This window comes from Microchirus variegatus (genome assembly GCF_963457635.1).
Source record: "Microchirus variegatus genome assembly, chromosome: 11".
NCBI lineage: Eukaryota > Metazoa > Chordata > Actinopteri > Pleuronectiformes > Soleidae > Microchirus > Microchirus variegatus.
In genome coordinates this window covers 5571494-5596038 of record NC_139812.1, presented here as the reverse complement: position 1 = coordinate 5596038, position 24545 = coordinate 5571494, and the positions used below count along the sequence as shown (strand labels likewise).

The following is a 24545-nucleotide window of genomic DNA, read 5'->3' as shown; positions in this document are numbered from 1 at the left end:
TCAACCTCCACTTCCCCAAGTTAAGATGCAGGAGCACCGGCGCTTTGCATGTAAATCTCTCAAGTTCAAGCACACAGCCCACGCTCGTTGGCTCGGTCTGTCTCTCCGGCTCACACACAAACACACACACACACACACACACACACACACACACACACACACACACACACACACACACACACAAACCACACAAAGCTGTGTAGCAACTCTCCCTTTTCCTCTCCAAAGCTCTAGAACTTGTATTTCCTGTGAAAATACACTTGTGAAATACTCGTCTGCAAAGGTTCACACATACACACTCATTAACACAGCTGCAGTAAGAGACAACACAACACCACCTACACACACAAATCAGTGCTCATCTGCCAGGCTAAAACAACTACCAAACAATACGCTTTTGTCTTTATCTTTACAGGAAATATCTCTATCACACAGAAGCACTAACGTTTTCATTTATTATACAACAAGATGCAATTTGCATTGTGGGATAATCCTTGAATTTAAAAATGACAAAGACAGAAGATGGGCTTCAGGAGGATTCATCGGTTCATTTTCAGCACAAAAACTGAAACATCATCTCGAGAATATATTTGCCATAATAAGATATGTCTCATACTCAAGGCTATCAGTATATGGGACATGAAAATGTGTCGTTTGAGACATCAACATTTGGCAGAGATGTCAAAAGTATACCTTTTCTGAAAGCTTTTGACCAAATAAAGGTAGAGTTTGGACAGACTAAGAACAGCACCTAGACCAGTACCATACATAGTGTGACGTTGTACTCGTGTGTCAACAATGTCAACGAACGCGACGCAACGGTCAGTGAAAACACACTTTTGGAGTGAAGGTTCCAATTAACCTCTGCATGGAGAACAAGCAAATAACCACACATAAAGGTCCTCGGTCAAAACATTTTAAACCTGTGACCATCATGCTGTGAGGCAAAAAGTGCCAGACACCAAACCACTGCGTGAAATGGAACAAAACTATTCTCACCCTCTTTTACATGCTGTGGCATTTGTCGATGTGACATCGTAATCAATGCACTGAAGCCACAAATTGGAAACCTAATCTGAGACTTTAACCAAAGCAAATCAACAACTGGTTGTCGGTCCCAGCCAACAACCCTGGACTTGATGTGGACCACACACACACACACACACAGAGCCAGAAGAAACATCCTCTATTATGACACTCAAACCAAAGCAACAGCATATGCAGAATAATTCAAGTGTGGCACAGATGACTGACCAGTGTGGGCCCTAATGTCTGATATTTACAACGTTATCTCCACAAAGCATAGTCTCCCTCACATCAATCTGGCAACAAGAGTTGTGTTTTCCAATAACTAAAAATATTCAATTGGTAATTTTATGGTGATATTTCTGCCATGTGTGAAACTCATATGAGCTTTTAAGTCCTGGAACCTTCTGTTTTTTTAATGCCAGCCAAGACAAAGTGAAATTAACAAACCAAGTGTTATTTTTGTAGCGGATAACCTGCTACTCTACTTGTTTTCTAACTCTTTCCAAAAAATACCAGAATTTCAGGAAATAGTCAGTCTGCTTTTAATTCACATACATGACCCAAAACATACAGCCAAGGCAACGACGGAGTGGCTCAAGATCATGGAGCGGCCTAGCCAGTCTCAAGAGCTAAATCCTATAGAAAATCTTTGGAGGGAGCTGAAGCTTCGAGTTGCCAAGCGACAGCCTCGAAACCTTAAGGATTTGGACAGGATCTGCGAAAAGGAGTGGTCAAAAATTCCTCCTGGCGATGAACTACAAGAAACGTCTGACCTCTGTACTTGCCAACAAGGGTTTGTCCACCAAGTACTCAGTAATGTTTTGATAGGGGGTCAAATACGTATTTCACTCAATGAATTTCAAAATAATTAAAATCTTTTGTTTTATGTGATTTTCTGGATTTTCTTTTTGATATTCTGTCTCTCCCTGTTAAAATAAACCTTCCATTAAAATTATATTTCTTTGTTAGTGGATGATCTTACAAAATCAGTGAGGGATCAAATACTTATTTCCTCCACTGTACATGTTGAACACTGCTTTATTGAAAGTTTTTTTTTTTTTTTTGCAGCTTTGGCTCAGATTGGCATAGTAGGAATGCAAGCCCTGGGTAAGCATGTTCATTTCTTCTCCTTCATCATCTCTGTTTTTGTCAATGATGTAAATTCCTTAGGACAACTTGGGACAGCACTCAGTATTTTCTTATCAGTGGAAAAAATCTCTCGAAAGAGGGCATAAAAAAACGGAAGAACGACATCAATGGGAATTATGTTAATTACTTTCTTTAATTGATTCATATCACAAAAACCCGGTATATAATTGCTTATTATGAAAAAGAATGTTTTGTGTTGGGCCAGGAAACCATCTCTACACTGGTTGGACACTTATAAGTCCATTACTCTCAGTCAATGCTAAGTTGTGACTAATGTATACAGTACATGTTGTGTGAGCAACTGTCACAAGGACAGACATAGCAGGGGACAGCATCAACGTGTCTCTACCTCTCTTCAGCTCTTCCATCATCTCCATTTCGGTCATGACAAATCAGCGAGATCATACAAATAAAACTTTTCGCATTCTCTAAACTTTCATTCCGACTGTTTTTTTTTCTGTCTGATAGCCTTAAGTGGTCTAACCCTGGGTGTGTCAGTTGGCTTCACTGAGTACAGTACTCTTTGACCTTAAAACTCGCACCCTGTCCATCTCAGTATGTGGAAAAATAGCAACACACACACGGAAGTTTGTGCAGTCTTTCCTCAGGGCACTGCATTGACTTCCATTCAGTTGGACAGCCCAAAAAAAAAGTGTTAACCCTAACCTTAACCTAACCACAATTTAAATCTGAGCCCTAACCTTAAGCAGGTCCTAAGCAAGTTCTGACTCAATAGGACCAGGTTTTGGCCTCCATGAGGACCACTGGTCCTGACAAGGTCATTGGTGTTTATGCTTGAATATGTTCTAAAGCGGTAACACATACAAATACACACAGACACACACCTCACCATCCCCTTAAGGTGGCACAGTCATGCCAGCTCTAATTCTCATCACAGACCATGATGTTATTACAAGCTCTCCTTGAATATTCTTATCATTGCCTTAAACATACAGTACATGTGTGTAAATATGTGTAATTATAAATTTATGAAGATTTATGTGATTGTACATATGGAAACAGTCCACTTTTTTTTGGCTCAGTGCCGGTAAAGCATTCGCTGTGGGTGTCTCTCTCTCTCTCTCTCTCTCTCTCTCTCTCTCTCTCTCTCTCTCTCTCTCTCTCTCCCCCGCCTGCTGCTGTTTCCTTCGGGGTCTCACGCTACGTTCAATGACCTATTCTTCTCTGCTTGAGCATAATAAGACAGGAGTGAGCGAGCTGTGGAGCCGTGGAGAGTCATAAGTAAATTCAACTTCATAATGTCAAGTTATTGACCTCCATCTTGTTTTGTAAATGTGCCAAATGACATTTGTTAGTTTTGTAAACTTTGTGTACACTTCTAGATCATTAGTCGTATATATATCTGCCTCATACTTTTTTTTTTCCACACTAGCATTCAAATTCACAGTACAGGAATTTAAAATGTGTTGATTTTTTTAGACATGAAAGAATTGGACAATAAATGCAATTTAGCAACATCAGAGGAGCCTGTCAGAAAGGGGAAGATTGCTTAGGGACAGCTCTGACATACGTATGTTTCAACACAGTAAAACGTTTCATGTGTTACTCCAAAAGAAAAGTGACCAAAAAAAAGTGATGCATATGGCCAATAAAGGATCAACGCCATTATAAACTTGTTTTAAGCAGCATTGGTCAAACAAAACTTGTGCTTGTCTGGTATGAGGAGCTCAAAATAAGCGTGAGATGAAAATGAGCATTATCATATACTGGAATACAGAAAATGTAACAGATTACATTTCTTAAGGAATTTATATTCTCACAGACTTCATTTGTTTTTGACACAATATGATAATATAATACTATGTGTGGAGGGAAGCGGTGTGTGTGAATAAATACAAAGCCAAGGCAGAGCAGTGTGTCATGATTTATTAAATGTACAGTGTGAACAGAATTTATTGACATTTATTGGTGAAGTTGTAAGTTACAACTCACCTCACCCTTCCAAATGTGTTGGAGAGCCTATGTAGCCTTCAGTTAGCATCAAAACTCAACAGATGTTTAGTTTGTCCATTGTGGGCTACTGGTAAAAAATAGTGGTCCTTTTGATATAAATACAAAAGGCTCATTTGGGGGTAATGAAAAACATACATTATTCAGTTGCACATTTTGGTAAAAAATAACACAATATGCACTTAAAATGTCCTTCTTTGGCTTTATAAAAAAAAACAAATGGCTAGAATATGCAAAGTACATCAGCAGTAAAATAACTCACTACGCCCCTCTTTTTTTTAACCATGATGCTCTTGCTCACTGCAGCTAAGGTGTCTAATCAGCAATGACAGCAAGACGACAACACACAGCAGACCAAATGAGAAGGAGGAGCAATGTGTGTATGCCACATATGAGAGAAGCACTTTACATAGGGCTACTACTATACATAAAATGGGAACAATGGATCCCATGCTATAGTTGGATCAATCAACCCACCACAAAGTGGAGTGGTCAGCAGTGTCATATTATAAAGTGACAACAGCTCTAACCAGGTGACCTTTGCGCCAAAACATGACTACATACATGACTAGGAAATGGTTATCATCACCTCACCTGGACATGTCACTTAAATTATACAGACTGAAAATGTCCAGAGTAGTACTACGCTGTAGTACCGATGCCAGGCCTGTATATGGGGCTTCAGCGCTGCTACACCCAAACGGTAAAGGAAGACAATGACCATGTGCATACGGCAAGTGCACTATGTACAACCACAGAAGCGGAGACAAACTGAAGAAAGCCAGGGAAACTAAGGAAAGTTATCAGAGAGGAAAAAGACCAAATTATGCCCAATGAGGATGCTAACGATGACAATAGTGATAGAAAATGCTATCACAAGAGAGAAGTGGGACTATGACATCTTTGTTTTCCCAACGTAGCGTGTTGTGATTTACCCCCCAAAAAACAAGCCTGTCTATAGAGGATTACGACCCATCAAATAGCAGCACACTCATTTGATCGATGCCGTATAAGGTGAGTCAATTTCTCTATGCGTTATTGTCTGTAAAATACTGCCTCACCAAGTCTAACCCTAACCCGAACCTCACTGCAGGGGACGGTACATCTGTTAATGATCCTATTATATGGGTCGTATTTGGTGAGTTGAAGGACAGGTTAGAATTAGGCCTGTGCATATTACTTGTTTATTTACTTTATATACACTTTTTTTTATACACCACGGAATTTGCTAAACCGTGGAACAAGCGCGCTGCGCCCGCATGTAACCGGCAAGCGTCCCCTTGTCCAGGTGTCGATTGAAGCTCAAGTCACACTGTCAAATACGCCATTATTACGGTTATATTGTTATTGTCAGTAAAGATGTTATATTTAGGAATGCACCAATAATTCGGCGGCCGAAACACAGCGAGTAAACTGTGGAACAGCAACTATTAAATGCTGGAAAGTCTCTGCGCAAAAGTTAAACTTATGAACTCCCTGCGACATTCACTTTACACCAGAGAACATTCTCTCTCTTTGAGCAGTTAAAGGTCACATAGAGTGGTCCTGTTGCACATATATGTTAGTTATGGAGGTCTACTTACATATATTAACTTGTTTTTATGGTCAAAAACCTCCTAGTTGCTGTAAACGAGCCGATTGAAATCCTCTTTTCTGACGATGTTCATCAGCCGCGATATTTCAGAGTGAACTTTCACCCCCAGAAGACAGAGGCTTGTGATTGGCCAGTACTATTCAGCACACCAGCTCTCAGAAGCGCAGCTCCCCCCTCTGGACGGTGGATGCACTGCTACTCATTATCAAAACATTGTTTTAACAGTGTTTAAAAATAGCTTCTCCACGACTCCCCGCCGCAGTCCCTTTTATGACTTTGACCCAGAGTCAGACCCAGAGTCAGAAGACACTGTCGCCCGTGAAACACCTCCACAATGGACGTTATTCTTCTTCTGCGGTTCAATGTACGCAACCGTATGTGCCCGGACTAGTGCCCGGAGCAGGAGGATCTGCTGTTCAGGAGAACCGCTGTTTACGTAACTATTACGGGATTTTCAGAGATCTCGTTGAGCCCCGAGATTACAATAAACACAGCGTTCTCAGCAATGGCTGAACTGTTTGTTTCAAACCTTCAGGGCTTCATAAACAAGGTAATGACGCTGATACACACCAAAAAAACAGCGTCAATAGGAACTTCCGGTCTAGTTCCGCTTTAACTAAAGACATCAGCTCATCTGATGCATCTGTTATACCCTTAATTGTTGTAGGGGTAAAATTGCGTGTAGAGAAACAATCCAGTCGGATATGGCGAAGCGCACGGCGCAGGAGAGGGGGAACAGTACAGCGCAGGGGCGGTGCGCAGAAATCTGTCTGCACCAGATGAGGGGGCACGACCACTTTTTTATTTATGTTAATTATTTTACTTTTAAATGTGACCAGCATAAAACGGATTTCATAGGGCCCTAGATCAGTCAGAGTCTGTGCTACGGTCATGGAGGATGTATTTAAAATATTTTAAAATATATATATATATATATAATAAATATTAACTGACACTGAAACACTGTGTATGTGTGTGTGTAAGACGTCATGCATTTACACATAGTACATCATATGAATAATTATTTTGTCTTTAGTAGTTTAAAAATAAAATAAAAAATTGTTTTAAATTGAAAATCGATTTTTTTATTAAATAAATCTGTGATTTTAATTTCAGGCCCATATCGCCCAGCCCTAGTTAGAATTATTTTTTTTATTTTTTTTAAAGTTGGGGTTTTGAGATTCAGGTTTCAGGTCTACCAAATTGTTGCTGATACGGTTAAACAACTTAAGCGGATTCACCTAGACTCATTTCCGGTTGGACAGCCATTGTGTTGAAAATGACAGACCGGTAACATGAAGAAATGCCAACGTTTAACTATAATGTTTACTGTATGTGCAGACATTCCTGCTTCTGCTTCAATCTTAACACCATACAGTCTAGTCAGGCGCGTTGATATAAACATGTGCCTCTCCACCGTGGAAACATGTATGTTTTTCTCATGAATTATGAATTAACAGCATCAATACAGGTCAGCGGGTGCAGCGAGGGTGTGTTTTATCACTCTGTGCTGCTGCATGTTTCACACCAGGAAAATAAATATCCCAGCATCGCTGTCACTGTTTGAATGATGGTAAGTGTCCTTACATTAGAGTGGCTGTTAAACAGACTGCAATTCTTCATTCATTTCCCTACACGTGTGTACGATCGCTTCACCTTCTAAATCAGTGCATCTCTCATGTCTTTTCCCTCCCTCGAGCTCCACGCTTATTTAATGCAGATTAGGATACATTTTCTCTAAAACTGCCTATTTAAACAGATCTAAATAATGGATTTACCTCCCAGCTCTGATCTTCTAATTAATCTGGAAGGTTTTTTCTTTTTTTTTTTTACATTGAGATTTAAAGAATTGTGCATATACTAAGGGTAAAAAGACTTGGGGCATGGCCACTCTTTAGTTCTGTTGCCTAAGAATGCTGATTTGAAATAAGCTTTTCTTCTATCCTCACAAAGTATTGATTCATTTGGTTCCTGAGTTTTTGTCTCCTCTCTGTCTTTTCAACAGCTCATTACAAAAATAAAAAAATAAAAAGTGCTTCTAGGAAAGTTTCACCACTTAGCAGCGTTTTGATAACACCTCCAGGAAGCTATTTCAGACGAACAAGACCAAGCTGTTATCTCACGAAATGGGAAAAGAGAAAGATCCATGACTTGACTATTAATAGTGACTGGGACATTAAAAAACACACACACACAATCAACTGTCAAATGTGATTTTTTTTTCTTCTTTTTTAAATGGTGGATTGATGACTTCCCTCTGAAATAATGTTTAAAATGTTAACCCTAACCCTTTATGCACAAGATTCCATTACATTTTGCTCAAAAGCCCAAAATAAGAGAATTGTGTCGATGTCCCAATATTTATGGTTTGAATCTTATGTTGTATTCACACCAGCCCTTCTAATTTGAATCCTAGTTCGTTTGCTCAAAAAGTCCGGTTCGTTTGGGGAGCTGTGAATGCGCAACTGTACTCTGATCCGCACCAAAGAAGCGAACTCTAGTCCTAAAACATGGTTCGCTTCAAGTGAACCAAATGCAGGAAGCAGACTACATCACAGCACTCGAAATTTCAAGGCAACTCATTGCAATCAATTTTGTGCCAACCTGAAATGGCATTAAAAAACAAAAACAAAACAACAACAAAAAACGGAGAGTGAACATTCACAGCTTGTCTGTGACTCCGTTTATGTGTGTGTCTGTGACTTTGTGTGTGCGCTCCGCCCACAGTAAATAAAGTTAGCTGGATCTCACTCGCGCGGCAGAATTGTTTCACAAAAAATAAATAAAAAATCACCAGGGGTCTGTAAAGTTGCTGTTCACGTCGTAAAAGTCATATATATCATACTTGCCTGTATAAAGGAGTTTATTAAAGCCTTATATAAAATAAACAATGATCTTAATAATAATATTAAACCGAACAGAGCATCCATATCGGTAGATATGGATCCAAATTAAGGTATTGGATCGGAAGTGAAAAAAAAGTGGATCGGTGCATCCCTACTTTGCATAGCTCATGTCCACATTTTGTGACCTGTTATTATATTTACTTCTAAAATGTCATAATTTTTTGTGTGGCATCTACAGTGAAACTTGCACCTCTGGTTGAATCTCACAAGTGGTATCTTTATTTCCAATGCCAAGATAATTCACATAGAGCTTCTAATCGCAGAGATATACTCAATTTAGTTTGGGCATGTCATTTTCGAGCAGGGACTCCAAAAAAGAGGGTCAGGGAAGAAGAGGTTAAGATAGCGGTCAAAATTGAACTTTTCCTTTTTTAAACACCCACACACTGCAAATAGGTGTTTCTGGCCATAAAGCTTACTATAATGTAACAGTTGCAGACATTGATTGCCCTCTAAAATGGAAATTCAAGACCAAATGGCACAGTGGGAATATCAAAACATGACATATTGTGTCTCTCACGGCCTTCCCTCTCCCCTTCTCTATCGCTTCTCTGGGGGGTTTTCGACAGAGAGCACATCTGCTGTAGAAACTCTCGTGAAGGACATGTCAAGCCTCCATGACTGAACAGACAAATGATGAGGGACTGACCCCAACTTCAGATGGTTTCAATGGGAACCTGAATCAAAACCTGCTTAATCAGATAACCAGGAGGATAAAGTCAAACAAGTCCAAAGAAAGCTGACAGCGTGAGTCTCACATCTCAACCACAAGCAGATTTAGCATAGATGCAATAAACTATCCAGTTACCGTAGCTTCAAATTCAAATTATGAAACATATACTGAAATACCTGAACAATTTGGTTTTGTTTTAGATCAGAGGTAGTCTGATCCATCAGAAGAAGAGTTGTAATATAAACCGTCCACAGGAAACAACCCCTTTAATGTGAGTTTATGGACATGAACACACAGCCCTCTCTGTTTCAGCTATTTTTAAACATAGCATGGATTACAGTGCAGTTGTTTTGCCCCCATAGCCAAAACAATGTGTATAAAAAATGTGCAGTCTCCTACATGAAGCCTACAAGCAGTCAATGGGCTCCCAATTTTCACACTATGATGTCAGTAATCACTTTCTTGAGGACTTTATCACTACTGTCAGGTGTCTGTTAAGACAGCATAGTGTCCATTTTGTAAAAGTATGGGTGTTACTGGCAGGTGCAGTAGATTAGGCTGTCACTTTTGTGTTCTAAAATTTAAGTTTGACTCAATAATTTCTGACATGCTATTCCTTCAAACATATTTGGAAATTCCCTGCCTGCACAAAGACGATACTTGATAGACATCATACTATTAGTCCATAAGGTTGGACACTCCTTGCATTGCCTTGTCGACAATCCCTCCTCTGCAGGTTCACTTACCCAAGTTAATCACTAAGCTAAAAGATGAGTCAGCAGATGCATTTGATTCTTTGCCATTCATGGTGTAGAACCTGCAATTTTTCCACAAGTTGCTTTTCAGTAGCTTTGGTGTCACTCAAAAGGATGGTTGAACTTGATTGTGTCCTCCATTTTCACAGAAAAACAACAGAACATCAGCATTTTTTCTATTGGGCCCTCAAAGTGCATGTAAGTCCAAGCTCAGCTCAGAGAACCTTCTGCTGGACCATGCAGTAATTATGTCAAACAGTATGATGCACTTCAGGGCTGTATATGTTGTACTTGAGCCAGGTTTGAAGGTTTGAGTGTGATTTTTTTGTTTTGATTTTGTCTCAAGGGAACAATCATGCATGATCAAACACATAAACAAACGGCTCTGTGGTTGTTACCCGGTATGGCCCAATTGGGATGAGCTCTCCTGTTTCTACTGGGATCCCGATGTTCTGTGGAGGAGGGGCTCCCCTGGCTCAGAGTGGGCACTCTACCCTGGGTGCCCCCCCTGCCTGGAGCTGACGATGCAGAGCCACTCCAAGGTCCACCACCCTCTGCAAGAGATGTGCTTCATTCAGGAACACCAGCCAACAGCAATCAAGGTCACAAAAGGTCAAGAGTTGATGATACTCAGATCAAAAGGGGAAAGTTCAAACAAGAAGCAGAAAAACGCCATTCAGATCAGTCAGCTGACAGTTTTCCAGTATCGGCAGGTAAAGCACAAAGGGTAAAGACACCCAAGTTGAAACATGAGTAGTGTTCAGCTACAGAAGAAAAGATGGAAGCTGAGGGAGTATAGTTCTCATCTGCAACACGCAATGTCAGTAAAAGCTCAATTATCTTTTAGTGTCAGTGTCAATCAACAACTGGTCTACGTCATTAAAGAAGGGGATTTCAAGGAAAAATGCTAGTGCTTGTGAACAATCATTAGTGCTCCATTCAAACCTACAATACAGACTTAAGATTACATTCCTACATCAATTTTGTCAGAGGGAAATTCTCCATTCCAAGTAAAACAAACTCTAGCACAAAGTCTGGGTACAGTATGTCTTTTTTGTGATTCCATTATGAATAGCAACCAAAATAACTAGCCCTTACTGTTCCACTGTTTCCAATTTTACTTTTATATCCTAAGCAAAGGGTACCAAATTAAAATTGTATGGGGACAACAGTCAGCTGATTTGGTAACAGAAAAACGTATGCGACATGGTTTCATCCATGCCCAGAGTCTATTCTCATACAAAGGATGATGGCCTGTTGCGACAAACTGAGCAGCGAAAATAGCTGCTGTGTGTCCTCCATTGTTGTCTGTTGTGTTGTTTTCGGTTGTGTTGCGTTGTGTTTGATGTTGCACCGGTACAATGCCATGCTTACATATATAACCGTACCATGATGCTCAACACTCCAAGTGTGTTGAGCTAAGAGAAGCAGCTAATGATATCCGTTGATTCCACTTTTGCTTTCGCAGATCGAAATTGTGATGTCGTTTGGATCGATATTCGATTTGAAAATTGAGATTGTGACACCACTAACATCTGCATGTTGTTGGAGTGTGGGAGGAAAAATGGAGAAAACCCACATCCAAAGAACATGCAAACTCCATGCAGAAAGGCCCTTGGTCAGAATAGGTCAACTAACTAAGATCTTTTTGCAGCAAGGCAACACAAAACGCTATATAATAAGGCACCATTTTAAACTAAAGGACTGTAGTAGTCTGTTTTTGAGCGCTCAGCTCACACACAAGTGCATCGATCAAATGCGCAATTGACTCTCATGAAACAAGCCCAGAATAGAAGCATCTGAAGCTCCCTGGCAAAACTAAGGGCATGCAGTTATAGATTTTTGTTTTAGTTAGGAGGACAGTTGTGGATAAAAGAAATGCAAATGCATGTCTCAGTGCCCTCATTTAACATCTCTGAGAAGAAATGACAGAACAAGAACTCAGCTGGATGCCATTTGTGTCTCTTTTGGGTGCCAGCGGGTGCAGCCACTCTACATGTGTGAGTCTGTGTGTGTGTGTACACACTCTCGGCTCTCAGATGTGTGTGTGTGTGTTTGCTTTTCAGGGATACCAGTGTTCTATGATCAAAAGGAGAAACATACAGGGAGAAGAGAGGGAGAAAAAGGGTAAAGCTATTATCCTACATAGAGAGTGACGTTTGTTCGTTAGAGACATTGTTTTAATCAGGCAAACTGTGGCAAACACGGTCACAGGGGACTGAGTGTAAATACCAATAGACGATTAGAGACCTTCAAAGTGAGCTAAGCCAGAAAATAAAATTGATACAGCTGTGCTTACTAAAAAGCAACATAATTATTTGGAGAAGGAAGAAAACAAAATTTCAAAGAAAGATGTTTTCAAAAACACATGAAGCCAGGACACCGACACCCTCCATGATGATCACAGGATTACACAAACACCATCCCTAAGCCGGGCCAACATGGGATGTGTGAGCAACACATCTAACATCTTTCATTTAGGCACCCAGATCAGAGCAGCCACACAGCCCGCATGAGACACATAACTGTGAAAGCAGTTTAAGGACTTAAACCTTGTAAGCTTGTGGCTCAAACTGGCAAAAAGTATCCTCAAAAAGCTACACTATCGCTGCGAACACAAAACGTTCAAAGAACGTTAGCCCTGGGTTGTCATAAGGCTAGTTAGAACCAAACCAAAAAGTAACATTTAGAGAACGCTCCCACAGAGTTAAGCCTTGTTCATACTCGCGTATGACGCCGTGGTGCGAGGCTCCACAGACGGCACGTGACCATACAAGCATGTACGGAAGCGTTTATGCTCAGCGAGTTCAGCGTGTTGTTGGGGCGTAAAACCAAACTATTCAACATTTGCTGCCGGATAAACGACCACTGCCTAGCAACAGTAGTAAACAACAACTTTCGGCATATCGCTTAAATTGGTCTCAAAATTACTGTTCGTCTCTCTGTGTTTCACATATTGAGACAGCCATACCAGCTACATCAGAATCACCGGAAAGGCTTTTCCCCCTGGGTCATCACTCTTTCCATGGGCTCGTCTTTTTTTTTTCCACGTCCTACGGCAAAAACCACCGTCTTTTTGTAACGTGGTAGCAATCTCCTTCCATAAATTTAACTAAAAGAGAATGTTCTGAGAATGTTGTCCAGAGGTTTGTATATTTGCATTTCAACCAGCGTCATGAAAATGTTTAGATACCATCATAAAAGGTTTGCAGTTGCTAGATTCACCTTTAGGTTAAAATTTAAGGTTATATGTTACTTTTTTTCAATTTAACAAATATGAAAATTAATCTTGAACCACAATCCATAGGACCATAATCACAATGCTGTATTAAAATAGTAATTAAAGCGGAATGCAGGTATAAATTCTCAGATTTATAAAACCGGGCGTACGCCGAGTCCTGCACAGCTTCTCTTTATACATCCCATCAAACGTGAAACTGAGTGCAGGTGAATGAGTAACACACCACGCCCTTGTTGCACCCACAAATGAATATACAAATGACTCTAAAACGCCCTCTCTGACGCTTCACCCTAAAAAAGGCTGGGTTATTTCATCAACCCAACAGCTGGGTTATGAAATGTGTAACCCAATTTGGGTCATTATATGGGTATTGGGTTATAATTTGGGTTATTTTTGTGCAACCCATGCATTGGGTTAATTACAAGTGACCCAGTACTTGGGTTGTTTATGCTTTGAACATCAACACCTCGACTTCTCCCGTCAGCCTTCATCCACCACGAAGCACGGAGCGGGCAAACAGATCATTCTCGTCGCAGCGAGCCAAGCTGAAGGTTTGTGCACACTATATATTTAATCCACATTGTCCGTCTTGCGTTACGTATTAAAGTAGTATGTTTATATTGTCGTTATCATTGAAGCACACACGGATGCAGTTCAGCTGTTTGGTTTTAGCCGTTTACCAAATGAATGAATGAAATGTCCATAATACCCGCGGGCTCTTGGTCATGTTTAGTGAGTTAGCCAGCTAGCTCGCTGGTTCGCTAACCTGGCAGCCGGCAGGCAGTGGGCTAATTAGCCAGCTCGCCGGTTCGTTGGGCGCGCGCGAGCTAACAGGCCAGTTCACCTGCATTTACTTTGCTAGCACACACGTAACGTTAAACCGCCAGCTCGCCGGTTCGTTGGGTTCGCGCGAGCTAACTAACAGTCCAGTTGCTTTGCTAGCATACACGTTAACCGCCGGTTCGCTGGATGCAATTTAACAAAGCAACTACGAGTGAACTAGCCTGTTAATTAGCTCGCGCGCACCCAGCGTATCGGCAAGCTGGCGAAGTACCGGGCGGGCAAGCAAAGCATCGGGAACATTAAAAACGTGTGAGTGCTGATCTGAGAGCATCGCTGCCCACGGCCAAAGTTGTGGATGATTTGCGGGCTTGGCGCACAATCATATGGGGCCACATAATTCAGTATGTCTCCTGAAATCTTTATTACCTGTAGATCAGACAAGACACTGGGCTGAATAGTTCTAGATGGTCACCACTGTTTATTATATTAAGCCAGATTTTGTCTTTTAATTAAGTTATTTGTCTATTATTGTTCCAGGTCAATGGACACGTTTGTTGTTGGAAAAACTCACACAGTGGCAGCTGACAGACCTCCTTGATAGTTTTAAAGGTAATAGCATCATTTTAACACTCACAGCAAAAGCGCCTGCATAGCTAGGTAAAGGGATTTTTTGAAAAAGTCATGTAATTGACTGCATTGTATTTTAGTGCTCATTCAGTGTTTCTTGTGTTTTAAGTTAATAAATTGTTACTGAAAATGCATTTTAAATCTAATAGCTTCATGTAATTAGCCCCGTATTTTAAGCTGTTCTCCATTGTAAAAAAAATAAAGATGTCTTTGTGTTTTGTTTTTGTCTTTCAGATTTGATGAAGAATGAAGAAAGTTGTCTTTGATGATGATGAGATGAGGGGACCATCAGGCAGTTGATCACGAAAGTGGGCCCCAGGCTCAAGTTTCTCAGAAACTTTAGATCACTTGTAGTTAATATCCCTGCAGACGTGAGAGGCTGATGTATAGATAGATAGATATAGCAATTTAATGAGGAAGATTGTACATATTCATGTTGTTTTGCACTGCTGTCGATTGTTTTGCATGTTAATCATCTGAAACGGAATAAATATTTTTCTAAGATTATAACATTGTTTAAAAGTGTTTATTGCATAATATATTCGCATGAGCAAATTATAGGATCTGTTTTAGAGGGCTTAGAAGCTTTCATATGTGACAACATATTAGCAGATACAATGAGCCAACTGGTTCACAGTATCTGTCAGTGTCTGCAAAGAAAATGCAAACCTTGTCTGAAGCAGTTGAGCTGTCTCTTGTAGATTTAAGCAACAGTGATAGAAAAGGCCTCTAGACAAAAGAGGTCAAACAGACTGGGAATGGGATATTTCAACAATTTCAAGCAGAGGAAGAAGCATAACTCTATAAATCCACCGCTATAAAAGAGTGAAACTCTATAGCTCACTCAGCATGGTTTGCTTTCATAGAGTGTGAAATGCTCTTAAGACACAACGGCACAAGTGAAAGCCCTGATGTCGTGAGCCGAGGCTAGTTAATCCAGTGAGTTGACCGTGTGCAGCTGAGAGCTTAGAGCAGCAGCTTAACACAAGGCTACGGCTTGGACGCACCTGCCACTGGTCAGTTGGCTCAGCCAGCTGAGCGAAACACATGCTTGCACTACATTATAACACGTCGTAATTGAAAAGGCCGTGCTGAAATCTCAGCCTTCTATTCATCACTGTTTCAAATGAAGTGATATACCACATTTTATGATGTTTATGGTAAAAGGTTTACATGCAACATGCATAGAACAAACTGTTAAAATGTGGGTCATTAATCTGTTTTTCAAAATAATCTGGACAACAAATAACCATAGTTTACTAATAAAACTGTTACACCTCTACTCTTCCTGCATGAAACATCTATATATCTAATTTGTTAATGTTCATATAATAACACAACTTATGATATTATGGGAAAACTGGCTATTTTAAATGAAATGCTTCACTTATTGTGTAATTTGGAAGTTGCTCCATCTTGTTTTGTTGAAACCAGAAGAGACGGTACCTGAATGTGAATAGTCCAAAAAAATTACATCTCAAGTATTGTCCTAACCACTGCGTTGACTTGAGGTAAAATGTCACATGGTAAGGGAATGATATAAAGGAGAACTCATAACAACTTAAGAAAATAACCATAGTGTTAAGATAATTAGATTACGATGCAATTAAAGGGATACTTCACCGATTTGAATGTGGCTTTGTATTGCTAGAATAGCAGTAGTATTTTTTAGAAAATGTGCTTCCCTCCCTCAGTTTTTCACTGAGTTGTAAAAAAATCTGTTTTCCATTTTCAAAATGTGCCCTACTGTGATGCAAAACGCATCATTTGACTCACAGTAGGGCACATTTGGATAAGGGAAAACAGATTTTTTTACAAGTCAGGGAAAAACTGAGGGAGGTAAGCACATTTTCTGAAAAATACTGCTGCTTTTCTAGCAATACAAAGCCACATTCAAATCGGTGAAGTATCCCTTTAAGTGAAGTGGACATTTATGATGCACTGATAAAGCTCACTGAAGGTTTTGATCGTTTTACAGTGTTTGAGGGGGGCAAGGCTGACTATGGCACCAGTGCATCATGGAGTCAGATTGGAGGCTGTGAGGCCATTCCCTTATCATTTATAGAATTTGAAAAGGTCTTATTATTGCTGCCACTGAGATACTTCTCGGTTACTGTACGTCACGTTTGACAATGATGTTGCACCACATATTTGTGGATGAAATAGTTGGGGACCAGCAGGTCACCATCTACCGTCATCATAGCTAGGCCCTAAATCATACACTGGTGCCCGTAGGAAGTATGTATTCCTATAGTGGGAGCTGAAGAAAATGTTTCATTTATGGTAATGCATGCTAAGGAACGTAAAGGCTAACATAATACAAACACATTAGGCACAACGCAAATCAAATATGCTTTGTAAAGAGATTCCAGGATGGCTGACAAAACAGCTAGCTACACTAATGCTAATTGTAGCCTCGCTAGCTTACCTTTGGGAACAGGTTCTCAAAGTTAGCCGCAAAATAGTAGCATGCGAATGCTAAATAAATATGTGCTCGCGTATTGTGAATGGACACCGACTTTGTCGTTTCAGCATAGCACCATGTTCTGCATTGAACTGTGTGCAAAAAAAATCTTAGGACGATCTAACGGTCAGTGAGATATGCCTGTCACAGACACACAGACAGACACACACAAAGACACAACTTGCTTTATAGACAGATGGCAGTACAGTTTTACAAAATGGACATCACGCTGTATTGATAGAGACCGTAAACTCCCCAGGAAAATGTAGAAAAACATTATAAATCAAATCATGAGTGGGCAAATTTTTTAGCGACTGGCTAACCGGTAGATTCGCCCCCTGATGGCCATTCAGGAGAGCAGGTTTCAGGCACTTCTGCATTCACTTTTCAGGCACAGACTTTGTATAATTGTACATCAAGAAAAGACCTGTTGCTGAACTGATTGCATTGTGTATAACTATTCTGCATGAGTTAATTGTTCGTATTTGCACACGGTACAAAGAAGCAGCAGGAGGACCAGGCAGACCTGGCACATGCTCAGTCCTGCTGATTTGAGCTGTCAACTGTATTTATTAACTATGATGAATAACCTCCCCCCCACACACACGCACGCACATACGCGCACACACACTTCACATCCAATCAAAAAACTCTCAGAGGAACTCAAATCTGCTCACCTTTTAACTAAATTTTATCCTTGGCCCATGGTGTGCCAGCCAGTCATTGTACTGGCAACCTGACGATATGGCTGCTGTTAGAATCATTCTGCCAAATGCCCCCAGCTGGATCAGTCAATTTGAAACAGTGTGGTGAATGAGCAGGCCAACTGACGCAGGGAAGGGAACATTTTAAAAGGCTTTGTTGGAACAAGGAAATATATTAAGAAAGTGTTACACAGTATGTGCTACATGCATAATACAGGTGTTATATTTCAACCCGAACATAAGGTCCATCGAAGATGGCACCTCCGGTTACAGCATCTCTATAGGCTTTTTCACTTATAACTTTGTCTTTTTCTTAACTTATTTTATCTTGTCAAGATGCACCGTTTAGCCTTAATACGATAGGAAACCTTTGCAAATGTATAGTACTGATGTAACATTAGGGCTGAATGATGAATCCCAAAAGCTAGCCATTATAAGCTAGCCACAGTATGCTCTGTGGCAATATGAAACACAAATTGAATCCCAATCACCACATCTGTCAGAAAAAAAATCCCCCCACAAGACCAACAGGACATCTCACTCCCTTTTTATGTTGCTATGTGGCCACTGATTTGGTTGCCAATCCGGCTGTTCAGGCATTTAAATATCAACGGAACAGCTGGACCATGTATATAAATAAGCTGCTCAAATAGGGTTGTTTATAGGTGCTGAGACGTGCACACTAGCGCTCCCATTCAATAACTTTGCATGCTCTGCAAGCTGCGAGTTCAAGATGACCTCCCATGTTGGATTATGGGTTCATAACTTCGACTTGAATGCAGCATTAGACATAGTTGGTAATGAGACCAGCAGTCGTGGCAAAAAGCTGTTAAAACTGTCTGACCCTCTGTTCATCGTCTTATTTTCCTGCTGTCATGTGTGCAAATACAATCAAATGTATTTTATTTTAACATTCTTGAACTCAATTTTGCACATTGCATGATTAAGGACCTGAGCTAAACCTGATCTGCGTCCGGTACTGATGCATATGACAATGCAAGCTCACAACTACTATTCTATCAGAGCATGGATTTTTCCTGAGCCTTAAATTTTAAAGCTCAGACTAAAATATCCTAATACAGTAGGTCTCAAAGAATCTCCAGATAGTTCCCATTACTGCACACCATGTTGAAAAATCAACTATACAGAGATGAGACAAGGTCAATGAAAACACAAATCCCCAACAGGCCATGTCCTTCTCTCAGTCTGGATCCTTAAACCTAAAACCTTGCTGAAGGGTAAAATCCTTTGATCCTGGGCCTGAGCGGAAGAGCTTCGGTGGAAAAGGTGGAGGGAACAGGGGGGTAAAAGAAGTAAATCAATAGATTCTTGTAGACACAGCCTCAAGTTTCCAATCTAACACAGCGCTGTATTGATTAGGTTTCATATGAGACAAGGCCCTGGGACACTATATGTCAGCTGTGGACCTGGGAGTTTTAAAGAAAACAAACCCCTGGTGCTGGGGGTGGGGCAGGGAGGGCCATTACAAGCAGACAATGTCGAGTCGATGAGCATTGGTTGAATAGGAATGTGACACAGGCACATGAGTGGAGTAGTAGTTTCAAGAGCATTACTTGCCAGAAAACAGTGAGGCTTCAGAAAAATACCAATATTATATTAAAGTGGTGCTTTAATATCTAAAGACCCACTCTCTCTCTCTCTGCCCCTTTCTCTTCCTGTAGTACCGCAAGATAAGTCTGTTCTTCTTTCTCTTCTTGTTTTTCTCTAAACTGCAGTCAGAAATATAATTTACTTTACTGACTGTGATAATGCAAGACTGTTATCTAGGTAGTAATCTGCCAACATGCTGCCTGATAATATGTTTTATTAAGTTAAGCATGCTGGAAAAAAAGAAGATACCCAAAGTCATTGCAATCAATCCATTGGGAACAGGTCCATGTTGAAAACTACCATCACAACATAAAAGATGCAGACAAGTAATGCGTGTGCAGCTTTGTATATGCACATCAATGAGTCTTAAGGAGTCAATATGCATGTTTGATTACAAGGAAAAGTAAAGTACTGAAGATGAAATTGCTGTAAGTAAGACTCAAGTGAAACCTATACAGAAAGAGAAGGAAAATAAAATGTTGTTTTAAATGAGGCCGCTAGAATGACAGCAGCTTCACTTAGCTTATGAAGATGGAGAAGTGGGTTTCTGGAAAATGATGCTTAAGGGTTTATAAGTACACCAATGAGGTCAGAAGTGCATGACTGCAAAACCACAGCCAGGAAATGAATGGCTTCATCAGCTGTGCGGCTCGTTCCTGCAAAACACAGCACTCTGAGTAAACAGGGCTGTAATGAAACATTGTCTTTATTTGTTTCTGATTAGGTCACGGTCCATCTTTCTCTTTAACTTTGGGTTGTGACACGGTAAATAACACTATACATAGATTTAAACATAGAATAACATAGGACTGACCTGCATAACATCTTCCATATGGTTATTGATACCTTTCAGAAAAGGGTATAGAAGGAGCTAATCAATTCCACTATTTCTGTCACATTTTGTTAAGCAAATACTTGACTCAGTTTAAAAAGTGAAGACATAGATACCATATCTATATTGTGACATGATACAAGATATCGTCTTAGAATTGCTGATGTTGTCATATCGTGATAAGGTATCTGTGATGAATTTTGATATATGATGATATTTATTATATTGAATAACTTAGTGTAATACACTGAATATTATTAATTAACAATATTATACATTGATTACAAAATAACAGTGAATCAACACAATTAGATTACAAGTTATTTAATAACATTTCTTTAATTTTAAGATGAATTATTGTATGGCAGAATTTGAGTACATTTATAGGAAATTCCATTCAATGTAATTATTTCTAACGCCTAAATACCCTTCAATTGACTTTAAAAAGCCAAAGAAATGAAGCAGGTGTATTATCTGAAATGAAAAGTAATACGTGTTTTCAAGCATGTAAAAGAGTACACATTTTATTTGAATGAATTTCCACAAAAACATCTCTTGGGATATAAAGCTACACACAGTCTAACAAAAGCCGAAAATATCCCCAGATATTATTTCTCTCTACATATATATATATATGTATATACATATATATTTACATTTCCCATCTTGCCCTGCCATTCTATTCCCATTTTCTCAAATCATCACACCAAAAAATGACATTATGATTGACATGAACACGCCTGAAACATTATGAAGGACTGCGCTCTTAAATAAAGTCAGGACCAGAACTTGAATTATAAAGCTAAATTATCTTTGAACTTTCTTGATTCATTCATTAGTCATTTGGTCCATAAAATTGAGGAAATCTGTGTCTCTCAAACCTGTCCACAGATTTATTTTAGTCAACAAATCAAAGAATTTCATTATTTCAATGATTTATTTTTTACAGAGGAGCAAAAAAACATAGTATGCTCAACAACTTAACCAAATTGGTTAATTGTTGCATCTGGATAGTTGTTCCACAAACCAAATATTTATGGACATTTACTGTGATAGAAAATATTAGCTATTTGCAAAGCTTTAAAATACAGCTTCCGTTGTACCTGTTACAGCGACAAATAAAGATATTCTAAATCACAGAGCTTGATCTGAATGTATTAATGCATTTTCAAATATAACAGCTGACAATAAATCATTATTAATGGATTAAATACTGCAGTCCTAGTTATGACCTGCACGACCCTGCAGCACCAGCTCTGCAATAAATAAACATCGAAGAAACACCCACTTCTTAAACAACTAAATTCTTTAAGGTCAACACAAAATCTGGCAAACAAAGCAACTCCCAGCATTCGACACATGGAACTGAACAAATGTGGGGCACAGAAGAGCAGGAGTGAGCAAGTTTGGTTGACTAACTCTAAGGTTAAGACAACAACCAAGATTCTCTTTACCTTCCTCTGCAAAATAAATTGTGTTTCTACCTCTGTACCTCCTCTGCATTCCCTCACTTTCTCTATCACACACATACACACACATAAATGCAGGCACACACACAACAAACACAAGCGGGGACAGATATAGTGGTGGACACTCTCGTGGCAGCTCAGAATGAGAATGAATTTGTCAGACTAGTGTGTCAGCAAAGGCAAATTTAACGAACTGCTTTAAGTCGATATAGCTGAGCCACACAGTTTACAGATGTTTGCAAACTCCTAACGCTAACACATAATATACTGTCTACATATATGGCACATACATTGCAGCAATTGTGCTTCACTGCAGACGTCTGTATAGTGGGAGGGAACAGTTCAAGATGCGTATGGAGGCTTGGCACAAGGAAAAGACACAACACTGAGTTTTGGTCTATAGGGTGGTGAGTGGGTGATATACAGATACCAGCCAACTGAAGGAGGGCAGAGATTAACGAGAGAGATTAAGCCAAGCAGATATAATAACAAGAAAATATAAACTAATAGTAAAATAAGAGGCTAGAGTTTATGAAAAATAGTTGCATTCGACCTTAATTTAAGTTACAGTTAAGCAATTGGCAAAAGGAGCTTCATAGAGAAGGACAACAGAGGAAAGGGTTTAGGAATATATGTTATATATATTAGGAGTGTCAAGATCTGAATTGTAAATCAAATATCAATTGAAACGGCATCTTGATCTGAACCTTCGAAAGCAAAAGTGGAATGGAGGATTAAACCACGCTCCCAGTGAGATGTCCTGCAGCATGAGGGGAAAACAACACAGTGTTGTGGTTGTAGCCATCGTAGCATGACAACACATTTCCTCCTCCCGCTAACCTGGAGCTGCTGCCAGCTTATAGTGACCGCAGCAACTGTTGACTTGGGGCTAACTGAAAACCCCTCCCGCTTCTGTGAAATCAGTGGTGTGAAAATATTTTTTTGCGTTCAGCATGCAACACAATTGTTACAGTTAACACAGGCAACTCCATCCATTTTATACTGCTTTATCCTCCCACTGGAGGGTCACAGGGGGTGCTGTGTCTGACATAAGGCGATTGGCAGGGTACACCCTGGACAGTTCGCCAGTCCATCGCAGGGACACATATAGAGACAAACAACCATTCAACTATTCACTCTCACACCTACGGTCAATTCAGAGTGTTCAATTTACCTAATCCCTGTATTGCATGTTCTTGGACTGTGGGCGGAAGCCGGAGAACCCAGAGAAAACCCCCCCACACACAGAGACAACATGCAAACTCCATGCAGAAAGGTCCGTGTTCAACCGGGGCACGAACACAGATCTTCTTAGTGCAAAGGATCACTATTGCACCAACCGCGTGGCCCTACACAGGCAAACTTCCTCAAAATTCAACTCGTGCTAAAGCGATAACTACAGCGCGTGCGTGTTTGTAGCATCGCATAAACCCTGGATTTAAACGTTACAAAATGCCAAGAAGGTCACATCTTACTACAAAGGTTTCCTTCCATGTCTGATAATGTCAAGGAAAAAGTTATTGCAGGTCTGAGCAGTGCAGATTTAGTGACCTTAACAACAGATTGCTGGACCTTCAGAGCAACACAGAGCTACAGGACTCAGACTTCTCTTCTTTTCACAGTTAGTTTCCAATTGACTGGTTATTGTTACATTATTCATTATTATATGCTAAATCAACTTTTTAATAATTTTAATACTTATATTTGGGACCTATCAGTCGACAAAGTGTGAAAAAAGATGACTCGCTCATGTTTTTGTGGTCCTCCTCAATTTAAGTACAGGGATGTTGACTTCTGCGCTCATTGGGACGTCACAGTGCGCTAAATTTCTAGAAGTGTTGTCTCGCAGCCCTCCGCTTTGTCCATAATACACGCGAGAGTGCTGGCGAGGGCAATGGTATCCGAATACTGAAAGTCCGCGAAAAGTTCTATTCTTGGCTCCCCAGTGCAGCAAAGAGTCCTACAAACTTCCAGCCTCAGAGGATTTATCTGTCCAGTGGATACATGTTATATATGACGGCAATGTGCCTGCTAGAGCCTGCAAATGATGCTTTTTTTTTTTAAGAGATACTACTAAATATAGTGTTCTGAACAGGGCTGTTGTGGCTGGGTGATTGAACTGCTGTTGTGCTTCATCCTTATGGTATTTTGACCAAAGCATGTCACCGACAGTTCATTAGGACACCAGGGAACTAGTGTAACTTGGAGAAATAGGATGTAATAAGACTTCTTTAAATATGACAATAAGGCCTTAATGTGTTACATTGCAGACAAATGATGGACATTATATCAGTCATGACACCATATAGACAATTGAAATGGGAATTGAAAAATGTAATGATCCTAAACTAAATTGGTCTAAAAATGGCAGACCTGTGCTAAAAGAGAGGAAAAAAGATAAGCAATCACATTTAATTGTGACCTTAAAATCGATAAACGAATAGAGGATTTGGAGAATTGTGACACCCCTAATATAAATACTGTACAATCCACATTAAAAGCAGCAGTAGTTTAAAGGTATAGTCAGTTGTTTTAAGAGAGGTTGCATGAGGTAGTGAAACAAAGACAATGCTGACTGTGCTGTTCACACCCCAGAGACCATACTGAGACACTGGAAACGTGGAGTGCAGTGTGGGACAAAAGGGAACAACTGATTTTAGTCACTGAACAAAAGGTTGAACCAATAAAACCTATACCTATATGCAAGTCTGCAATATCTCCAGTACCAAAGTCCATT

At 39.9% G+C, this 24545-nt stretch overlaps 1 protein-coding gene across 1 annotated transcript in view; it reads right to left on the bottom strand.

Annotated features, from left to right (window-relative positions):
• The window catches only part of gfra1a (gdnf family receptor alpha 1a), a gene marked incomplete at both ends in the record, with an annotated part of 137895 nt that overhangs the window by 101181 nt on the left and 12169 nt on the right, over positions 1 to 24545 (bottom strand). The window contains one exon of the mRNA XM_083898005.1: positions 10476 to 10631. Within this exon, the coding sequence (XP_083754131.1) occupies positions 10476 to 10631 (156 nt within the window). The remainder of the gene's footprint in view (positions 1 to 10475; positions 10632 to 24545) is intronic.